Genomic DNA, 16,210 nt, shown 5'->3' with positions numbered 1-16,210 from the left:
CGAAACGTCAGGAGAAAAAAAAAAAAAAAAAAAAAAAACACGATAGAATCCGAGAAGTATTTTAATTTTAAAATATAATATTTAATAAATAGCCAGATGTCAAATTTGATGACCATATTAATTTATAATTTTGCAATTAGGCAAGCCCCTAAATTGGCAATTAGCGAGAAAATACATCTTAGGCTATAGCTAAGATACCTTTGAACAACAGTTAACACTATAAGAAAGCAATAAATTTGTAGTTATGATGTTATTCTATTAGATATTAGTGTTAACATTTGTAGAAGGGCACCTTGGCTATGGAGCCTGTTGCTGTTTATTTTCTGTGGTCTACGATAACCCCAGATTTATTAGTACCTGTAGCGTGTTAGGACAAATAAAGTCAGGATTATATCACTGTCAGTTTTCCAACATGTTGCAAGACTATTAGACAATATACAAGAGGATAATTATAATTTAATTTACAATTAGTATGTGTCCGATTTCAGTAGCAGATAAATTATTTTATGAATCACACCAAAACGGGCTTACTATCATGTTGGCTGCAGAGATTGGAAGAACAGGAGAGAAAGAAAGAGAGACCATAATATTACCAGACAAAGTACATTTAACACCAACATCAACATGCTTGACAGCATTTGAATTTTTTTAATGAACATTTTTCAAACTTACCCATAACTGTAACTCATCACATCCACAATTCCGTTTTTTGAAACCACAAAGGCAGAATTTAAACTAATCACTTAGCACTGAACATGTTTTTCATTCGCACGGTCACATTATTTGTGCGAATACTATCTCCAGTATCATTGCTTTCCGCGCTTGCCAGGCGGTTTCTGAAGGTTGAAGGTGGGTGCGTCGGAGCCGCCGGTCATGGACAGCCCAGTGTTCAGTTGAGGTTGCGGCTGCCACGACGAACCTGCAGTTATATTGGTTATGATAAATGTGTTTAATATATTTTTTTTTATACCTGCAGGGCAAAGTGCTCCACTGCACCTGATGGTAAGTGGCAGTGGGGTCCAATAAATAGTCGACTGACGAAAGATCATTACACCTCGGCAGCCGGCACCATTCGGTTAAGTATTTTGAATTAATTCACTACAAGGATATGTGCACGACAAAGTGACCTTACTGCTCCTGATAGTAAGTCGAATGGAGCTAATAGAATGTCGTCTGACGAGAGATGATTACCCCTCAGCAGTCGACACAGTTATGCCGGCCTGTTGAAACCGGATACACACGCTGATCCCGGAACGCGACACACTTACGTGGGCCACTATGGAAGGTTTTAACACCTAGTGTATGGTGGACATTATCCAGGCTCATATGAAACATATCCTGCCACCAGCAAATCATACAGGTGTTTATTAAAAGTAAACAAATCTTGAAATGAATTTGGATGAACTGGAGCACATTGGCCATGCCCCGGATCAGCATATAGGAACCCGCAGGAAAGTAAGGTGCGTTTGGGTAAGACTGGATACAGGGTAAGATCGTATGACGAAAAAATACCATGAATTACATGAATCACCCATTTTTAAACTTACACAGAGAGAATTGGAAGATGATAAATTATCACATAAAGTAGCATTCAAAATAACCAGTTTCATGTATAAAATGCTGGTACCTCTTAAATATTTCATGACAAAAAAAATATTTTTGAGACCCCTCGCAACATATAGAAAAACCGTCCGAAATTAGCTATGGGTTATGTATTCTAATATAGGTCCTTAATGCACGTGAAGCCATGAGCAATAATTACATTCAAATTAAATCCCAAGATACTGAAATCTACAAATAACAATAGATAATGCCGGGTTTTCACAAGTCAAGCTAATTAGTTTCATTGAGAACGCAGGCTAATAGCGTAGTGTATGCGCGCACAATTCTAGGTTATTACTAATGGGGAGTAAACTATCACTATACTGTACCACATTGAAAGGGTTCACACTTAGCCTGCAGGCCATGTTTACATTACAAAACTAAAACCTCCTGTAATATACAAATTTACTAACATTTGAAATTAATTAAATTGTAGTAAAGGTCACTGACCACTAGCATCTGCACCTGGGAACGGAGACAAGCCTCCGCCCACATAGCAGAAGGGTGACGGACCAGCCAAATGGTGACTCCCACCTGAAAACAGCATTTTACAAGCTTACTCCATTTAAATATAACATTGCTATTAACATAATTCGGAATAAATAAAGCATTGCAATTAAAAAATTTTTTTCTTTTCTTCATTCTGCACACAAAGCATAATATAATTATATGATTTTACTAAAGGTAATATAACCAGATATAGGATTGCGTAAAGCTAAAAAAAAAATATTGTTTTCTGCCATAACAATCATAAGAGCAATTGGTTGATGCAAAATTAACCATAAATTCTAAAAAACAGTACATATTTTGATTGTCCACATTTTCCTCTTTTAGTGTGCATTTACGTTTTAATATTGGCATTTTGTTAGTGCATATTATCTGATGTCTTATTAACTTACCCAAAACGGCTCTAGGATCTGACATTACAACACTAGAGCGGCTCAGATCACTTATGCCAGTCTTCAACTTCTTAGTGTTATTATCAGCGTCCCGTATAATTTGATCGAGACTCGTGTTAGCTGTAAAGGGATATAATTCTTGTTAGAGTAAATACTGTACTACATGCATTGATATTGATCTCATGGAGAACTGCCATTCCAATAAACTATTCCTTGCATCTATAGGTATAAATAAACCCATAAAAATAAATAATCTGTAAGCATGTCAAATATACTTTACTCTGGCCAATTTTCATAATGGATCTGATGCGAGCTTTTAAGAATGTTTATAGGAATCATTCATTGGAGTAATGGGCATGTGATTTTGTTATATTGGTATAGCAAAGTCACCTTCTGCACCTGATGATAAGTGGAATGGGTTCCAGATATGTGTTGACTGACAAGGGATGTATACTCTTCACTAGTCAAAATAATTATGCCGTCCTGTTTGAAGCGGATATACACAGACTATAAATCTCGAAACGCGACACGCTTAGGCCACTAAGTAAGGTTTCACACTTTGAGTATGGTGGTTGATAAGCGGGCATATGTAAGTATTCTACCACCAACAAAATTACTTTAAGGCAAATTTTTCACACCAAGGCAGATACTCACGGTAAGGCGTGTCGAACACGTTGGTGGGGTCCTTGAGTATGTACTTGCGCAGGTTGAGGTACTGCTCCTTCTGCGCATCGACCTGCGCGTGCACCGCCTGCAGCCGTCCCGCTAGCGCCACCAGCGACTCGTGCATGCGACGGATACCAAGTGTCAACTCTACAACAATGAACCAACTTAGAAAATTATCTTGAATTTTATGGGTATTTTTATAGATATTATTAGTCAGACCTATATGTACATTACATGCTTTACGATGCCTTACAGACAGACATTTTGAGATGGCAAAGAACTCAAAGTTCCGTTTATTTAGATTATTTGAAAACTAAGTGTAGTTGACAATGACTGTTGAAATCTGATGTTGGAATAGTGACTCTAACATCAGATTTGGTTCAGTCATTGTGGCGTTCGGGAACAAAAATCACGAGCATACCTTGCTCAGTAAGCAATTTGGGCGACGATTGCATCTGTTTGTCTGCGACCTCCATCTGTCTCCAGAATGTGATCAGCTGTTGTTCCAACTCTGATATGAGCTCCTTCACGTACTGCGGAGGCGATGTACTCTCCAACTCAGAACCTTAAGAAAAATATTATTAATGCTTACTTCTATAACTGACATTACCGAGGCCTATGGTGCTTAACATACAATATATTTATGATAGAAATTAGTATGCTGTTAAATAAAAATTGTGTACATGTATGACTTTGCTATTTATGAGCTGGGGATAAAGCACAGCTTCAGATAAAAATAATTTCTGTTTCTTTTTAGTAATAGTTGTTTTCAGTAAACACTTCCAATCGCTTTTTTCTATCAACCCGAAAATCGAATCATAACAAAGATCGTTTATATGTCAAAACGTCGTTTATGCTTACAAATGGTTTCTTCTTGGAACCAAAGATTAAGATATGAAAGCAATTGTCACTGGATTGATGAACGCCTTGAGTATAGTAGGAGTTATGTTGCAGGTACTGACCCGGCTCGGCGAGGTGCCTGGCGGCGGCATCAGCAGCGGCGAGCGCTGCGGCGGCGGCGGCGCGCAGGCGACGCGAGCGGGCGCGCGCACGGCTCACGGCGCCGCTCAGCGACGACACCTCGCGCGCACGACCCTCCACCTCGCGCGCCACCTGCACACACAAACGTTATATTATTATTGTAAAGTGATATTTAAATATATGCGCTTGGATAACAATGTGTGCAGGGTCAATAATATAAGTAATAAATCTACAATGCAAAATACGAAGAATGTTTAAATAAATAAATGGCGATTTGTAGATAGAAAACCCTAAACTTCCCAAAATTTTGTAATCTTAAAATTTTCTAAAGGCTGCAATATTGATCTACATATTATAATACTAGCTTTTGCCCGCGGCTCCGCCCGCGTTATAAAGTTTTTCAGGCTAAAGTTTTCCGTTATAAATGTAGTAGTTTCCCGGGAGCCTATGTTCTTCCCAGGGTCTCAAACTGTCTCCATACCAAATTTCACCTTAATACGTTGGGTAGTTTTGAGTTTAACAAGTTCAGACAGACAGATGCAGTGGGGGACTTTGTTTTATAATATATTTTTTAGAACTTTTAAAGTGGAACAATCCCATCATACATCATTGTTGCATAACTTTAACCGTTTACGCAGCGCAGGCAACGTAAGCTCTCAAAACTTATAATTTTCCCCATTTTTGCAACATGTTTCATTACTGCTCCGCTCCTATTGGTCATAGCGTGATGATATATAGCTTATAGCGGTTCACAAATATAGGGCTATCCAACACAAAATAATTTTTTTCAGTTGAAACCGGTAGTTCCTGAGATTAGCCATTACTGCTCCACGCTCCTATTGGTCATAGCGTGATGACATATGACTGAGCACCCCACAAACAAAGGACTATTCAACCCAAAAAGATTTTTTCAGTTCGAATCGATAGTTCCTGAGATTAGCCATTACTGCTCCGCTCCTATTGAATATAGCGTGATGATATATAGCTTATAGCGGTTCACAAATATAGGGCTATCCAACACAAAATAATTTTTTTCAGTTGAAACCGGTAGTTCCTGAGATTAGCCATTACTGCTCCGCTCCTATTGGTCATAGCGTGATGACATATGACTGAGCACCCCACAAACAAAGGACTATTCAACCCAAAAAGATTTTTTCAGTTCGAATCGATAGTTCCTGAGATTAGCCATTACTGCTCCGCTCCTATTGAATATAGCGTGATGATATATAGCCTATAGCACTCCACGACCAAAGGGCTATCCAACGCAAAAATAATTTTTCAGTTTGGACCGGTAGTTCCTGAGATTAGCCATTACTGCTCCGCTCCTATTGGGTATAGCGTGATGATATATAGCCGAGATTAGCCATTACTGCTCCGCTCCTATTGGGTATAGCGTGATGATATATAGCCTATAGCACTCCACGAACAAAGAGCTATCCAACGCAAAAATATTTTTTCAGTTTGGACCGGTAGTTCCTGAGATTAGCCATTACTGCTCCGCTCCTATTGGGTATAGCGTGATGATATATAGCCTATAGCATTCCACGAACAAAGGGCTATCCAACGCAAAAAGAATTTTTCGGTTTGGACCGGTAGTTCCTCACTCACAACATATAAACACAGCTATTATTCGAGTATGTGACATTCCAGACATATTAGCTTGTGCATATCCCATTTTGAATAGGCAGATAATATAGTCAACTGTCATGAGATAATTATCTTTTGTTAGCCAATATTCTATGTAGACAGCGTTCCCTCCTTAACAAGTACAGTGAAGTCACTTCGTCATGCCATATAAATAATATAGCATACAAAGTAATAAATGAGTATTTTACATACCTTATTCAATGGTTTTATTGACACCCGCATCACTTCAGAACTGAGCGCTTTCTGTTTCTTGACAAACTCTTTGAATGATTCCACATTTGTTGCTATTTGATTCGGCAACTTGGTCTGCTTTGGTGGCTCAGCTGTGGTAATAAATAACATTATATATTGTCAGAACTGATAGGATAGTAGGCAAATTAGAGTGGAAGCCGTGGTTCTGACCATTATCAGACTGTATAATTAAAAAGACTATGTAATTCGATTAAACCAAATTTTAACTAAAAGCCAAATTTGAGTGGTTTTAAAGCCCGTATTTGGTTATCACATAAGTCAGAAGTGCGACCTGGGTACCTACTTTTCGTTTATGTTTTCTGTCCCAGATAGTGATAGGGGGGCAAACCTATCGCCATATCGGGGTTAAATACCAGACTCCGGACTGACAGTGAGCACATAAACTTATAACAAAAAATGATGTTATAAGTGCCCAATATTTGTTAATCACACAAATTTTTGTCTTGGTGGCTTGCGTACGCAGCTTCTTATCATGGCCGCTATACCAAGCAGCTGACGCAAATTAGTAAGTATAGGTAACTTACATTTAGCATCGGCCGCAGTCGTGCCGCCGGCGCCAGTTGTAGGCGCGGTGCCGCCCAACCCCAAACTAGGTGTCGCTGTACAGAAACACAACTCGTAAGTTATGAATATCATAAAGCTATAATAGCTGGCAAACTTTAGCAAATCCATGACGTAATCCAAAGCAAAAAAATACCTCCATGGTATCGGTATCACATGGTACTGTGCTTAAGTTGTTTGCCAGTATAGTAATAGATAATAAGTATGCAACAATATTTTTGAAATGAATTTAGGGAAGATTAACCCCCTTATTCATAAACGTTTTTTATCTAAGGACGGAGTAAAGCTGTGGTAACAAGTCTGTTTCTCAGTGCTGACTGCATGGCAGCATTCGCAGTGTGTAGACATAGGGCCATTGTGATTGGCTAAAACTGAGATACAACCAGAGTTAAAAAAACGTCTATGAATAAGGGGTAAGACTACGAATTTATCAAATATGTTGAAATATTGGAAAACATAATATGCAAAGATAGCCTAAACACTATAAAATATACATATTTCTTATAATCTCTACACTGTATAAAATTGAATTGTTTCATTAAAACATTTGTTACAACTACAATATCCCGAATACTATATTTTGTTAAAGTACATACTTATATGACATATTGCCAAAGCCTGGGGAAATCTTGTAAAAAAAACATAAGAAATAAAGGTAACTAAAGGGAAAAAAAGACATACCTAAGGTAGAGGGCTGAGTTCCAGTAACTGTTGTTGTGCCCAATTTAGCACCTAAAAGATTAGACTATATTTAAAAAAATATATACAGATGTATTGGCACAGATAGCCTAGTTGGGTGTGGAACTGTCTACCAAGACGAATATCCCAAGAACAAACACCTGATTATTCTGAAATGATGTGTGTATTTTTTGTGAATTATCGCTTGCTTTAATGGTGAAAGAAAACATTGTGTGGGAACCTGTATATCCGCATAGCTCTCTACAGAAAATTTTGAGGATGTGTCAAGTCTAGCAATCCGCACTAGACCAGCATAGTGGACTAGGGAGGCCTGTGCCCAGCACTGGGACAGTATATACTGGAGGGCTGATATTGTTATAGAGAAGGGGTTTTGATGCTGATAAATATTTTTAACCTCACTAGATTGCAAATGACCATTAAAGTGATTTTATCTGTCACTATTATTTAACCTAAAAGGTATGGAAAGTGTATTCATATTCTATTATTGTCAAGTTTTCAAAAAACTGATGGCTTTTATTGACAAGGCATATTAGAGATTTAACTACATGATTAATATATTGAAATTACAACCAAAAGAAAATTAAAACTAATCAAATTATAAACCTAAGATACAAATACAATTATTTACAAATTAAAAACTAAAAGTGACAAAAGCAATTAAAAATCTAAATTTAAACTCAATAACTCAAGTTTCTCACCACATGATGGCGATATAATGCGATAACTGTCTCTTCTAGCACTTTTTAGCTTAGTAAGTCTGGTTTGTTTCGATACCCACATTAATATCTTTGTTTACAGATGCTAGCGGAGGGTTTGTTGGTATCATTTGGAAAGTCTGGGTGATCGGGCTTTATACTCATAGCTCTGACCCTAAAATCCTATTGGATCACATTTTAGAGATTAACTAACTTTATATTTTAAATCCATACAAATCCATCCAAGTGCTTGTAAAATTGCTTGACATATTTTGAAACATTAATTTTCATACTATAGAAAGTAAGACAATATGACAAATAATTAAACATACCAAAGATACTAGTAGAAGTGGTTGCAGTGCTTGTTGAACCTAAGAGACCAAACCCGGTGCTTTGAGATGTGGTTGTTCCGAACCCAAACCCCACTGCCCCCCTCCAGAGACCAGTGCTTGCTGTTGTTGCCGGCGTACCAAAGGATAATCCTGTAGTAACAATTATGGATTTTTTTTTAATTTGCTAAGCATATGATTTTTAACAATTTGACGAAGCTAAAACGTGAAGTGTAGGACATAGTTGGAAACTATAAATATATATACATTTAAAGTGTGGAATGAGTTCCCTGAAGATATAGTAGACAGTAAGAATGCTAATATATTCAAGAAAAAACATGACCCACATTTCTAAAATAAAGAACAATAAACAAATTACAGGATACAGGCAATAATCAGTTTAATATAATAACTGTTTGTCTAATAATAAATATGTGTATTGTAAAGTGCTGTATTTTTTAATATAATTAACCTATCTGTTTAGAAAGACAAAATTACACAACTTAAGTTCTTGATCATAAGCCCAAAGATCTATTGATCACAGGACATTGTGTGGATACCTTAACATTAAATCTTACCTGTAGCAGGGGTTCCTGTGTTCGTGCCGGCTCCAAAATTAAGACCACCTGTTCCAAGTACAGGGGTGCCAAATCCTGGGGGCTAGGTGGTGGCACCAAAGGTTGGTGCTGCTGATGTGGCACCAAATGCTCCTGTTGCTGTAGAACCTACAACAATGAATGAAGACACTGTTGATATTTATCTGTGGTGTGGTGATGATAAATTTTAAAACTCAATTCAATTACATATGTAAATAAAATTATATTTTCTGCACAATACCTATAATGCAAAATAACATGCTACTAGGTAGGACCAAGGTCTAGTAAAGTTCGGTGACAGATTTGAATTTTAATGCTCACCAAACGTATTTGTAGTAGACCCAAACGCAGGAGTCGCGGTGCCAAATGCAGAAGTAGCCGAGCTAGCACCGAACCCAGGTGTGGTGCCGAACGCTGGGGTCGAACCAAACGCGGGGGTCGTCGTCGAGCCGAAACCTGGCGCCACAGATGTAGCCCCAAACGCAGGCGTCGTGGACGCAAACGCGGGAGTGCCAAAAGTTGGGGCTGCTGATGCCGCAGGAGTTCCGAACAGTCCCGTAGATGGTTGAGATGTGGCTGTTAGACCGAAGCCAGGCGTTGCTTGCCTGAAATTGTAGTGTTAAAGTTGTAATTCGCTGCGAACATGACAATTTCATCCGTTAATTTTGAGGTTAGAAAAAAATATTTATTTACCTTGTCCAGCCAGTAACAAATGTTAGCTGATATGTTAAATGAGGTTTAATAAATAAAGTGAAAAATAGTTTTATCATAAATATTTCGGAAAACATAAGTACTTACTTATTGGCACCAAAACTGAAACCTTCCGTAAGACTTGAAGTCGCGGGAGCACTAGACGGTGTTCCAAATGCAAAAGACATCTTTAGGGGTAATTTATTGTAGATTTCACACTTCACAGTATTCAAGAAATTTATTTTATTACAACAAAAAGGCGGTTAGCGCGTTGACATTGTTGTAAAACTTCAAAGTATGAGAGATGAAAAAAATATGGCGTCCGCTTTGCTGACAAATGACTGTTGCGTTCTGTTCAACGCAGCATATCAACTTTTCAAAAGTACTGGCATGCATCTATCAAAACTACACGGAAAGGCCTGTCAAAAGTCAAAACTATTGTAATTATATAAGTAAACTCACTTTGAAATCGTTAAAAATGAATTATTTGGCTTGCGGTGGTCGTCTATATAATTCTTGTAAAGCATTTTTTAAAACAACACCCGTAAATGTAAATGTATCTTTTAAGATGAATGTGTACCCAAAGATGCCAATAAGAATGATAAAACCTGCGGTGCGGATGCCTGGTGCACTATTTAAAAGATTACCAACCGGAAATATTGTGGTCGAAGCGGGACTTACAAAAGGTGCTAAAATTTCGAATTTTACTAACGCGTGACAAATAAATTGATTTTTTTCAGACTATTATTCTTTTTTTTGTTATCCATATATAGTTTATACATGTTTTATTATTATGCAATAACTTTTGCTCCTAGGTTACCGGTGTAAAAGTCTTTTCCAGAATTAAAAATGTCTACATGCACTTTTTTGGGTACAGAGTAATAGCAAATACGTTTAATAATAATAATAATGTTCTATAATTAATTTGTAGATACTAGTGGTGCACCGTAGCTAGAATGGTAAGGGCAGCACTTTTAGAAGGACGGCAAAATATCTAAGTAAAAGTTTTTAATATAATAAGAAAATAATTTCATAAGCCATGACATTATATAAATATCGCGGGTACAACCCGTAGTCTCACTTACGTATTAATACTTATCAAACTTCATCAAAATCGGTTTAGTGGCTTGGCCGTGAAAGTGTGACAGAGTTATCTTGTAATAATAATTAATTACCTTTATCTTGAGTTTTGCAGCATTTCATATGTACTTTGTATTGTACTACACAACTAATAAAGTAACAGACCGAAGTATTTATTTCTGGTGGCAAATTGGATCTACTTTAAATTATATCGTCGAAACGTACCTGACGTACATAAGAGCTAAGTCATCCTCCGCCGTGGCGAAGCGATCAGTCGATAATGGAACGATAGGTCTCGGGTTCGATACTATAAAGATAAAAAAAGACAGCTTTCTGCAGAGTTTCGTATTGAGATATTCGAAAGTTTAAACTTGCGTGAAATTTAACCCTATTTTTAGTGTAATTAGTTATTATAAATATATCTAATAATAATAACAGCCACGTAAACTTCTCTCTTGAATAACACCGTCCATTGGTGAAAACATTCGGAAGTTTTTGAGCTTATCGTGTTCAGACAGACGCGGCAGGGGACTTTGTTTTATAATATATAAGGATAAAATTTGACCCCGCATGCCACTCCACTCGCAAGTAGACCTTTCTTAGAATAAAAAAAACCTATTGTACTTTACTGGCTTAAAATATTATAGATATCAATATAAAACCTTGCCTAATAATTATCCTTAAAATATGTGATACCAGATTTATTCAAAGTCCGTTCAATTTATTTAAGTAAAATTAACTCCAGTATATCTCTAATAAATACATAGAATTTAGAGGCCTTTAATAATATCATTTTGATGTGGCACCTCCGAACACAAACCGAATTTAACTGATTTACGTTTCAATTTTGCTTGACAATGGCACGCAGGCTTAATTACCCGCCGTTATAGAATGCGTGCGTACAACATGTAACCGATTTCAATTATCTTTGTCGATAACATCCAGCCCACGTCGAAACTCCATTTAATGTCTGTTTAACTAGATTCCTGTGATCCGGTCGGTGAATGGCGTCGTTATCGATTTAGAATCGATTTGTGAGTAATTTATGAATCGATTTTGGAATGTCGTTTAAAATTGCCAGTCGGTACATAATGTTTTTTTTGTTACTATTTATTTTCAATGCTAAGGTAATTTTATCATGTGATATGGATAGGAATCTGGTATACGGAAAACCTGCTTGGCTGTAAATTCTTTATTCAATATGTAATGGAAATAACTAAAATAATACTGTCTTAATGTCAAAGTTGAGTCGATTTGTTACGGTTTCAATCTGAAGTCAAAGCGACGTCCAACTCTTGACCAAGTTTAATTGACTTTCAACATTTTTAATTACAAACTCAAGAGAAGATACACCGTGGTTCGGGCTGAAATGTCCAGGGATGAATTGAGAAGGCATAGCTGCCGACTAGATTGGTTTCAACTAGATTTCGGAGTACGGCTAATTATTAATTGCATCGTCAAACTTAAATGTGTATTTTTTAAATTCATTTAATGTAACCTTACAGGCTTTTAATCTACAAGTCCAGCCTCATTGTATCCTAAAACTGATTTAACAGAAATTATTCATTATAAATAGATATTCAGCTCAATATTGAAGAGCGAGGTGAGAGGCGGGATTTTCACATGAGAAGTTTCTGGAAGTATTGAATATTTATTAACAATATTCTCATTTACATACAGTAAAAATGTGCATTGGGACTGAAAAGTGAGTAATATATTTAGATAACTTTAACACCTGATACCTGTAAATTGGCCGACAGCACCAGCTAGCGAGATATACACTAAAGTGTACATTCATACATTTCTCTATTCATATTTTGTGTCAAAAAATAAAGTCTGATTGCCAACAGTGGTGAAGGATGAAATTTTCCGAAACGGAAACCGATACAACATATAAATACTAATAATATGCATAAATGGGTGTAAATCTTTCTAATAATAATTAGATTTTACATAAATTACGAAAGGGAAGCGGTTGGAATCGGGTAATATGGAAAGTTCGCCGTTGATGGCCAATCACGAACTATTTCGATACGAAAGTATAGTTCTATTATGTAAGTATTGTTATTACATCGAAATTAATTAATGATAGTATTATAAAAGTATAGTATAGTTTTATTTACTGGTTGTAGCACCGCAATAGCTATTTCTGCCGTCAAGCAGCAGTATGTAGCCACGGTTGTGTTCCGGTTGCAAGAACATTGTAGCCAGACTACTGGACATAATAAGACTACTATGAGGCGAATTATCATGTCTTAGGATGGCGAATGCAGTGGAATACCAAATATTACTTTGTAATTCAAAGTGTTGGATGGTGTTTCTACTGTTTATGGGCGGTCGTACCGCTTACCATCAGGCGAACGGCAAGCTCGTCTCGTCATTCAAAGCAATAAAAAAATATTGTTATAGCATAGGGAAAATCAGTTAATTTGTATCTCTTATGACAACCAAGTAAAACACAATTAAAAACTAAATTTAAAAGTGATTATACGCAAACTGACCTCGTGGAATAAAATAAAAAAATATACTCTAGGAATGCAATTAGCAACGGCGAGACAAGCCGCCCCTGCCTGAACATTTGTGATGGAAAATTTTACAATTGCTAAAGAAAAGACATTTCTCTCCGTCGACCGCTTTTTAACGAAGAAACTTCTTTATATTTGCCTCGTTTAATTACTGCAATTCAAACGTATCGCGAATGGAAATGTATGGAACTGTGGCGGAAGTTTGGGGAATTCAATATTGTGGTTGTAGGTGTTGTTTGCTGTATTTTTCTGGATGTTTACATTAACTGTGTAGTTTCGTGCAAAAAATCGTAGTGAAATATGATTATTCAATGTTGATTTACGTTTCATGTCCTTTGTTTTCGAATTCTAGAAATCTTACACGTAAAGTTCCTTCATCTCACTGAACTCAAGGAAGAAACAGCTTCCAGAAAGTACGAGTTCGTATTTTTTCTATAATAGATATACGGCCCTTAAATCGACATGGAAAACTGTAATAACCATCTGTAAATTATTAGCAATTCAGAATTCAATACAAATGACTCACAAAGGCTTGCATGGATCCCTTTTTCCTGCCACGCCGTGCCCAGACATCAAAGGTATAAGTTACATATTTGTCTAGAAAAATACATAGGAATTAAGCTCAAAGGGCCCCTTCGCCACGCCGTAAAATCAGTAAACGCAATTAAGTCTAAACTTCACTTAGCACAACGCTTCCTGGACTCTACAAAATAATATTTGCCATAGTTTACACTCTTATTGTAAACGTATAAAAGCGTTTTTTGAATGAGGACGTGCGTGGATAAGTATGTCAGACCACCCTTTGTTGTCTAGTGACTAGACAGAGGGGTTGGGGATGCATTTTGTTTTATTTGCTCAGACGCGTCGTGTCGGTGTGCGTCTGTTTGTGTGTGTGATCGATGTGTGTCCAGGATGCACTTACGTTTTGGTGGTGTCGAATTTTTGTTGCGCTGTCAGGCCAATTAGCAGCATGCTTTTATAAAATGTCCTTTGTCCGCGTACATGGGGCTATTGCGTTATTTTGCTTTTAGGGTATTTCGTATGCAATGTACATTTAAAAATTGAGCAGAGAAAATTGCATATTTTGATATTGCGTAGTCTTATTCCTCTTGTCCTGCTTGTTTCGCATGCTTTTGAAAAGTATTTTATGTATTCGTTTTAAAGGTGTTTCTCTCATGATCTTTTTTATGTTAAATTCATAGATTAATTATATGTTTTTAGGCTACAATTACGTTTTAGTAAAAAAAATAATACGAGAATACAGTTTTAAAAATTCTTTCGATGTTCTTGTTGTCCAGCTAAACGGGGCTAAAACGGTCACATTTAGAATATCACTAAATTTGTATGCTTTAATAGGTATGATATTTACTAGATATCTTATATTCCAATGTTCATCTAAGTTGACACTACAACTTTGTCCATTTTTGTCGCTAAACAGCAGTGTACCAACGCTGTTGCCTTTGCAGTTTAAAGGGCATTAGTCGGTGCAATTTGTAGGTATAGTATTCAACACCTCCTTTTTCAAGTTGAGCGTACTGCAGTGCTATGTAGTATTTTACAATTTAAAGTTATTAACGGTATTTTTCCGTTTCATGTTGTCATGGTACTTAACAGTCGGACATAGTCGAAATTCAAATCAAATCAGTTCTTAATTTAAATATTGTTTGCATTGCATAATTAAAAAAAAATGCAGTCACACCTTCGTTATCCTTAAATTTAAAAAAAAGTAAGGCGCCATAACACCTATAATAATAATGGCAACTCCCCCGAGCAGACAGCAGACTACACGATTCTCTTTGTTTAGCAATGTTAGGATACCGGTCGCCATGACATTAGCAGCGGCGTGCCCATTACTATGTTAATGTTTATTTCTTCCTAGTATTAGAGCCCTATGATTACTACAGAAATGGCGGCGAAAATGTGTGTACTTGATATGATAGTATTTATAGAATGTAGTAATGTTGCAGTATACAAAATATTATAAATAAAAAAATCTTGGAATATGAACAGCGGTTGTTTTGCGAGTAATGTTTCGAGGTTCAGTGCATATGTTAGGATTAGAGGGTAAAATTATTTATGATTTAATAAAAACAATAAAAAAAATTGATCATCTATGTAAATTATGTCTCAATTTTGTTTAGAATTTAGTAAAAGTAGTAGCATGAAGATTTAAAAAACAAAAACTACCTTCTTTTACGTGCCTGTTCTAATTTCATGTTCTAATTTTGAAATAATCATTCGGGACTGTTTAGGTATCACAAATAATACGATCCGCCCGAACCTACGTTTTTAAATATTTGCGCGCGTTCCAAACAGGTACAATATCTTGTCTATGGTTTGTATCGTATGTGTTATGGCCGATACAATTTGCCGTATGTAAATGCAGACTGATTGGTACATAGGGCGCTGGAGGGTGGTTCGGTTCGCCGGCCGTCGCGTCGCATCGATCGACACCTGTGGCAGCCTTTGTGGCTGCTGCCACTTCCCTCTCACGTTGAGAACGTAAACTTACACGGCTTGACTTGCAATTGAGTAGGGACTTGCTAAGTTAAAATCTAACATCTGTCTAGTAGCTGCGAATAGGGTCTATATAACCAGATTCCTGCCCTTGCGTAATTTATGTAAAATCAAATTCTCGTTAGAACGTTTTGCAGACCGCATTTATGCATATTAGTCTCTATATTATGTTGAGTCGGGTTCCTTTTTGGAAAATTTCAATCCTCGCCAAAGCTGTCTAATTAGGTTATAGTTTGTTATGTACATCCTATTGGCAGTGCTTCATATAACTATCGCCTCATATAGATTACACAAAGATTGATCTGTTTGACGTGTCTATTTTACAAATCATTAAAAATTAAGGACCTTAATACAACTTATAAACTGTACTATGCATGATAGGATAATTAGAGAAGTGAATAGTACACATTCTACTGAGCTGATTTCCGTGTCTTGGCACAGCGAGTGAAATATAAAAAGATATTGTACTAG

The 16,210-nt window shown here is 36.7% G+C and overlaps 2 protein-coding genes across 3 annotated transcripts; both read right to left on the bottom strand.

The window, feature by feature from the left end:
• Nucleotides 1-250: 250 nt before the first annotated feature.
• On the bottom strand, nt 251-8,149 carry LOC115447672 (nuclear pore complex protein Nup58). 2 transcript variants are annotated; one of them, XM_037447684.1, is made up of 10 exons: nt 8,006-8,149; nt 7,290-7,340; nt 6,572-6,646; nt 5,988-6,118; nt 4,130-4,280; nt 3,589-3,732; nt 3,156-3,314; nt 2,502-2,621; nt 2,053-2,136; nt 251-919 (listed from the first exon to the last, which is right to left on the bottom strand). In XM_037447684.1, exons 1-10 carry the CDS (start codon nt 8,085-8,087, stop codon nt 807-809), a joined length of 1,110 nt encoding a protein of 369 aa, XP_037303581.1. In that variant the 5' UTR covers nt 8,088-8,149; the 3' UTR covers nt 251-806. The 2 variants fall into 2 exon arrangements, with proteins under 2 accessions (XP_037303581.1, XP_037303582.1); XM_037447685.1 differs by having other exon boundaries at nt 813-919; nt 2,016-2,136.
• A 224-nt stretch (nt 8,150-8,373) lies between these two features.
• On the bottom strand, nt 8,374-9,805 carry LOC119188583 (nuclear pore complex protein NUP98A-like). The gene is made up of 4 exons (XM_037436301.1): nt 9,726-9,805; nt 9,307-9,532; nt 8,910-9,056; nt 8,374-8,484 (listed from the first exon to the last, which is right to left on the bottom strand). The coding sequence occupies exons 1-4, from the start codon at nt 9,803-9,805 to the stop codon at nt 8,374-8,376; spliced, it is 564 nt and encodes a 187-aa protein (XP_037292198.1).
• Nucleotides 9,806-16,210: the final 6,405 nt, after the last annotated feature.

Source organism: Manduca sexta, chromosome 7 (assembly GCF_014839805.1).
Source record: "Manduca sexta isolate Smith_Timp_Sample1 chromosome 7, JHU_Msex_v1.0, whole genome shotgun sequence".
Classification (NCBI taxonomy): Eukaryota; Metazoa; Arthropoda; class Insecta; order Lepidoptera; family Sphingidae; genus Manduca; species Manduca sexta.
This window is presented reverse-complemented; position numbering and strand designations above follow the sequence as displayed.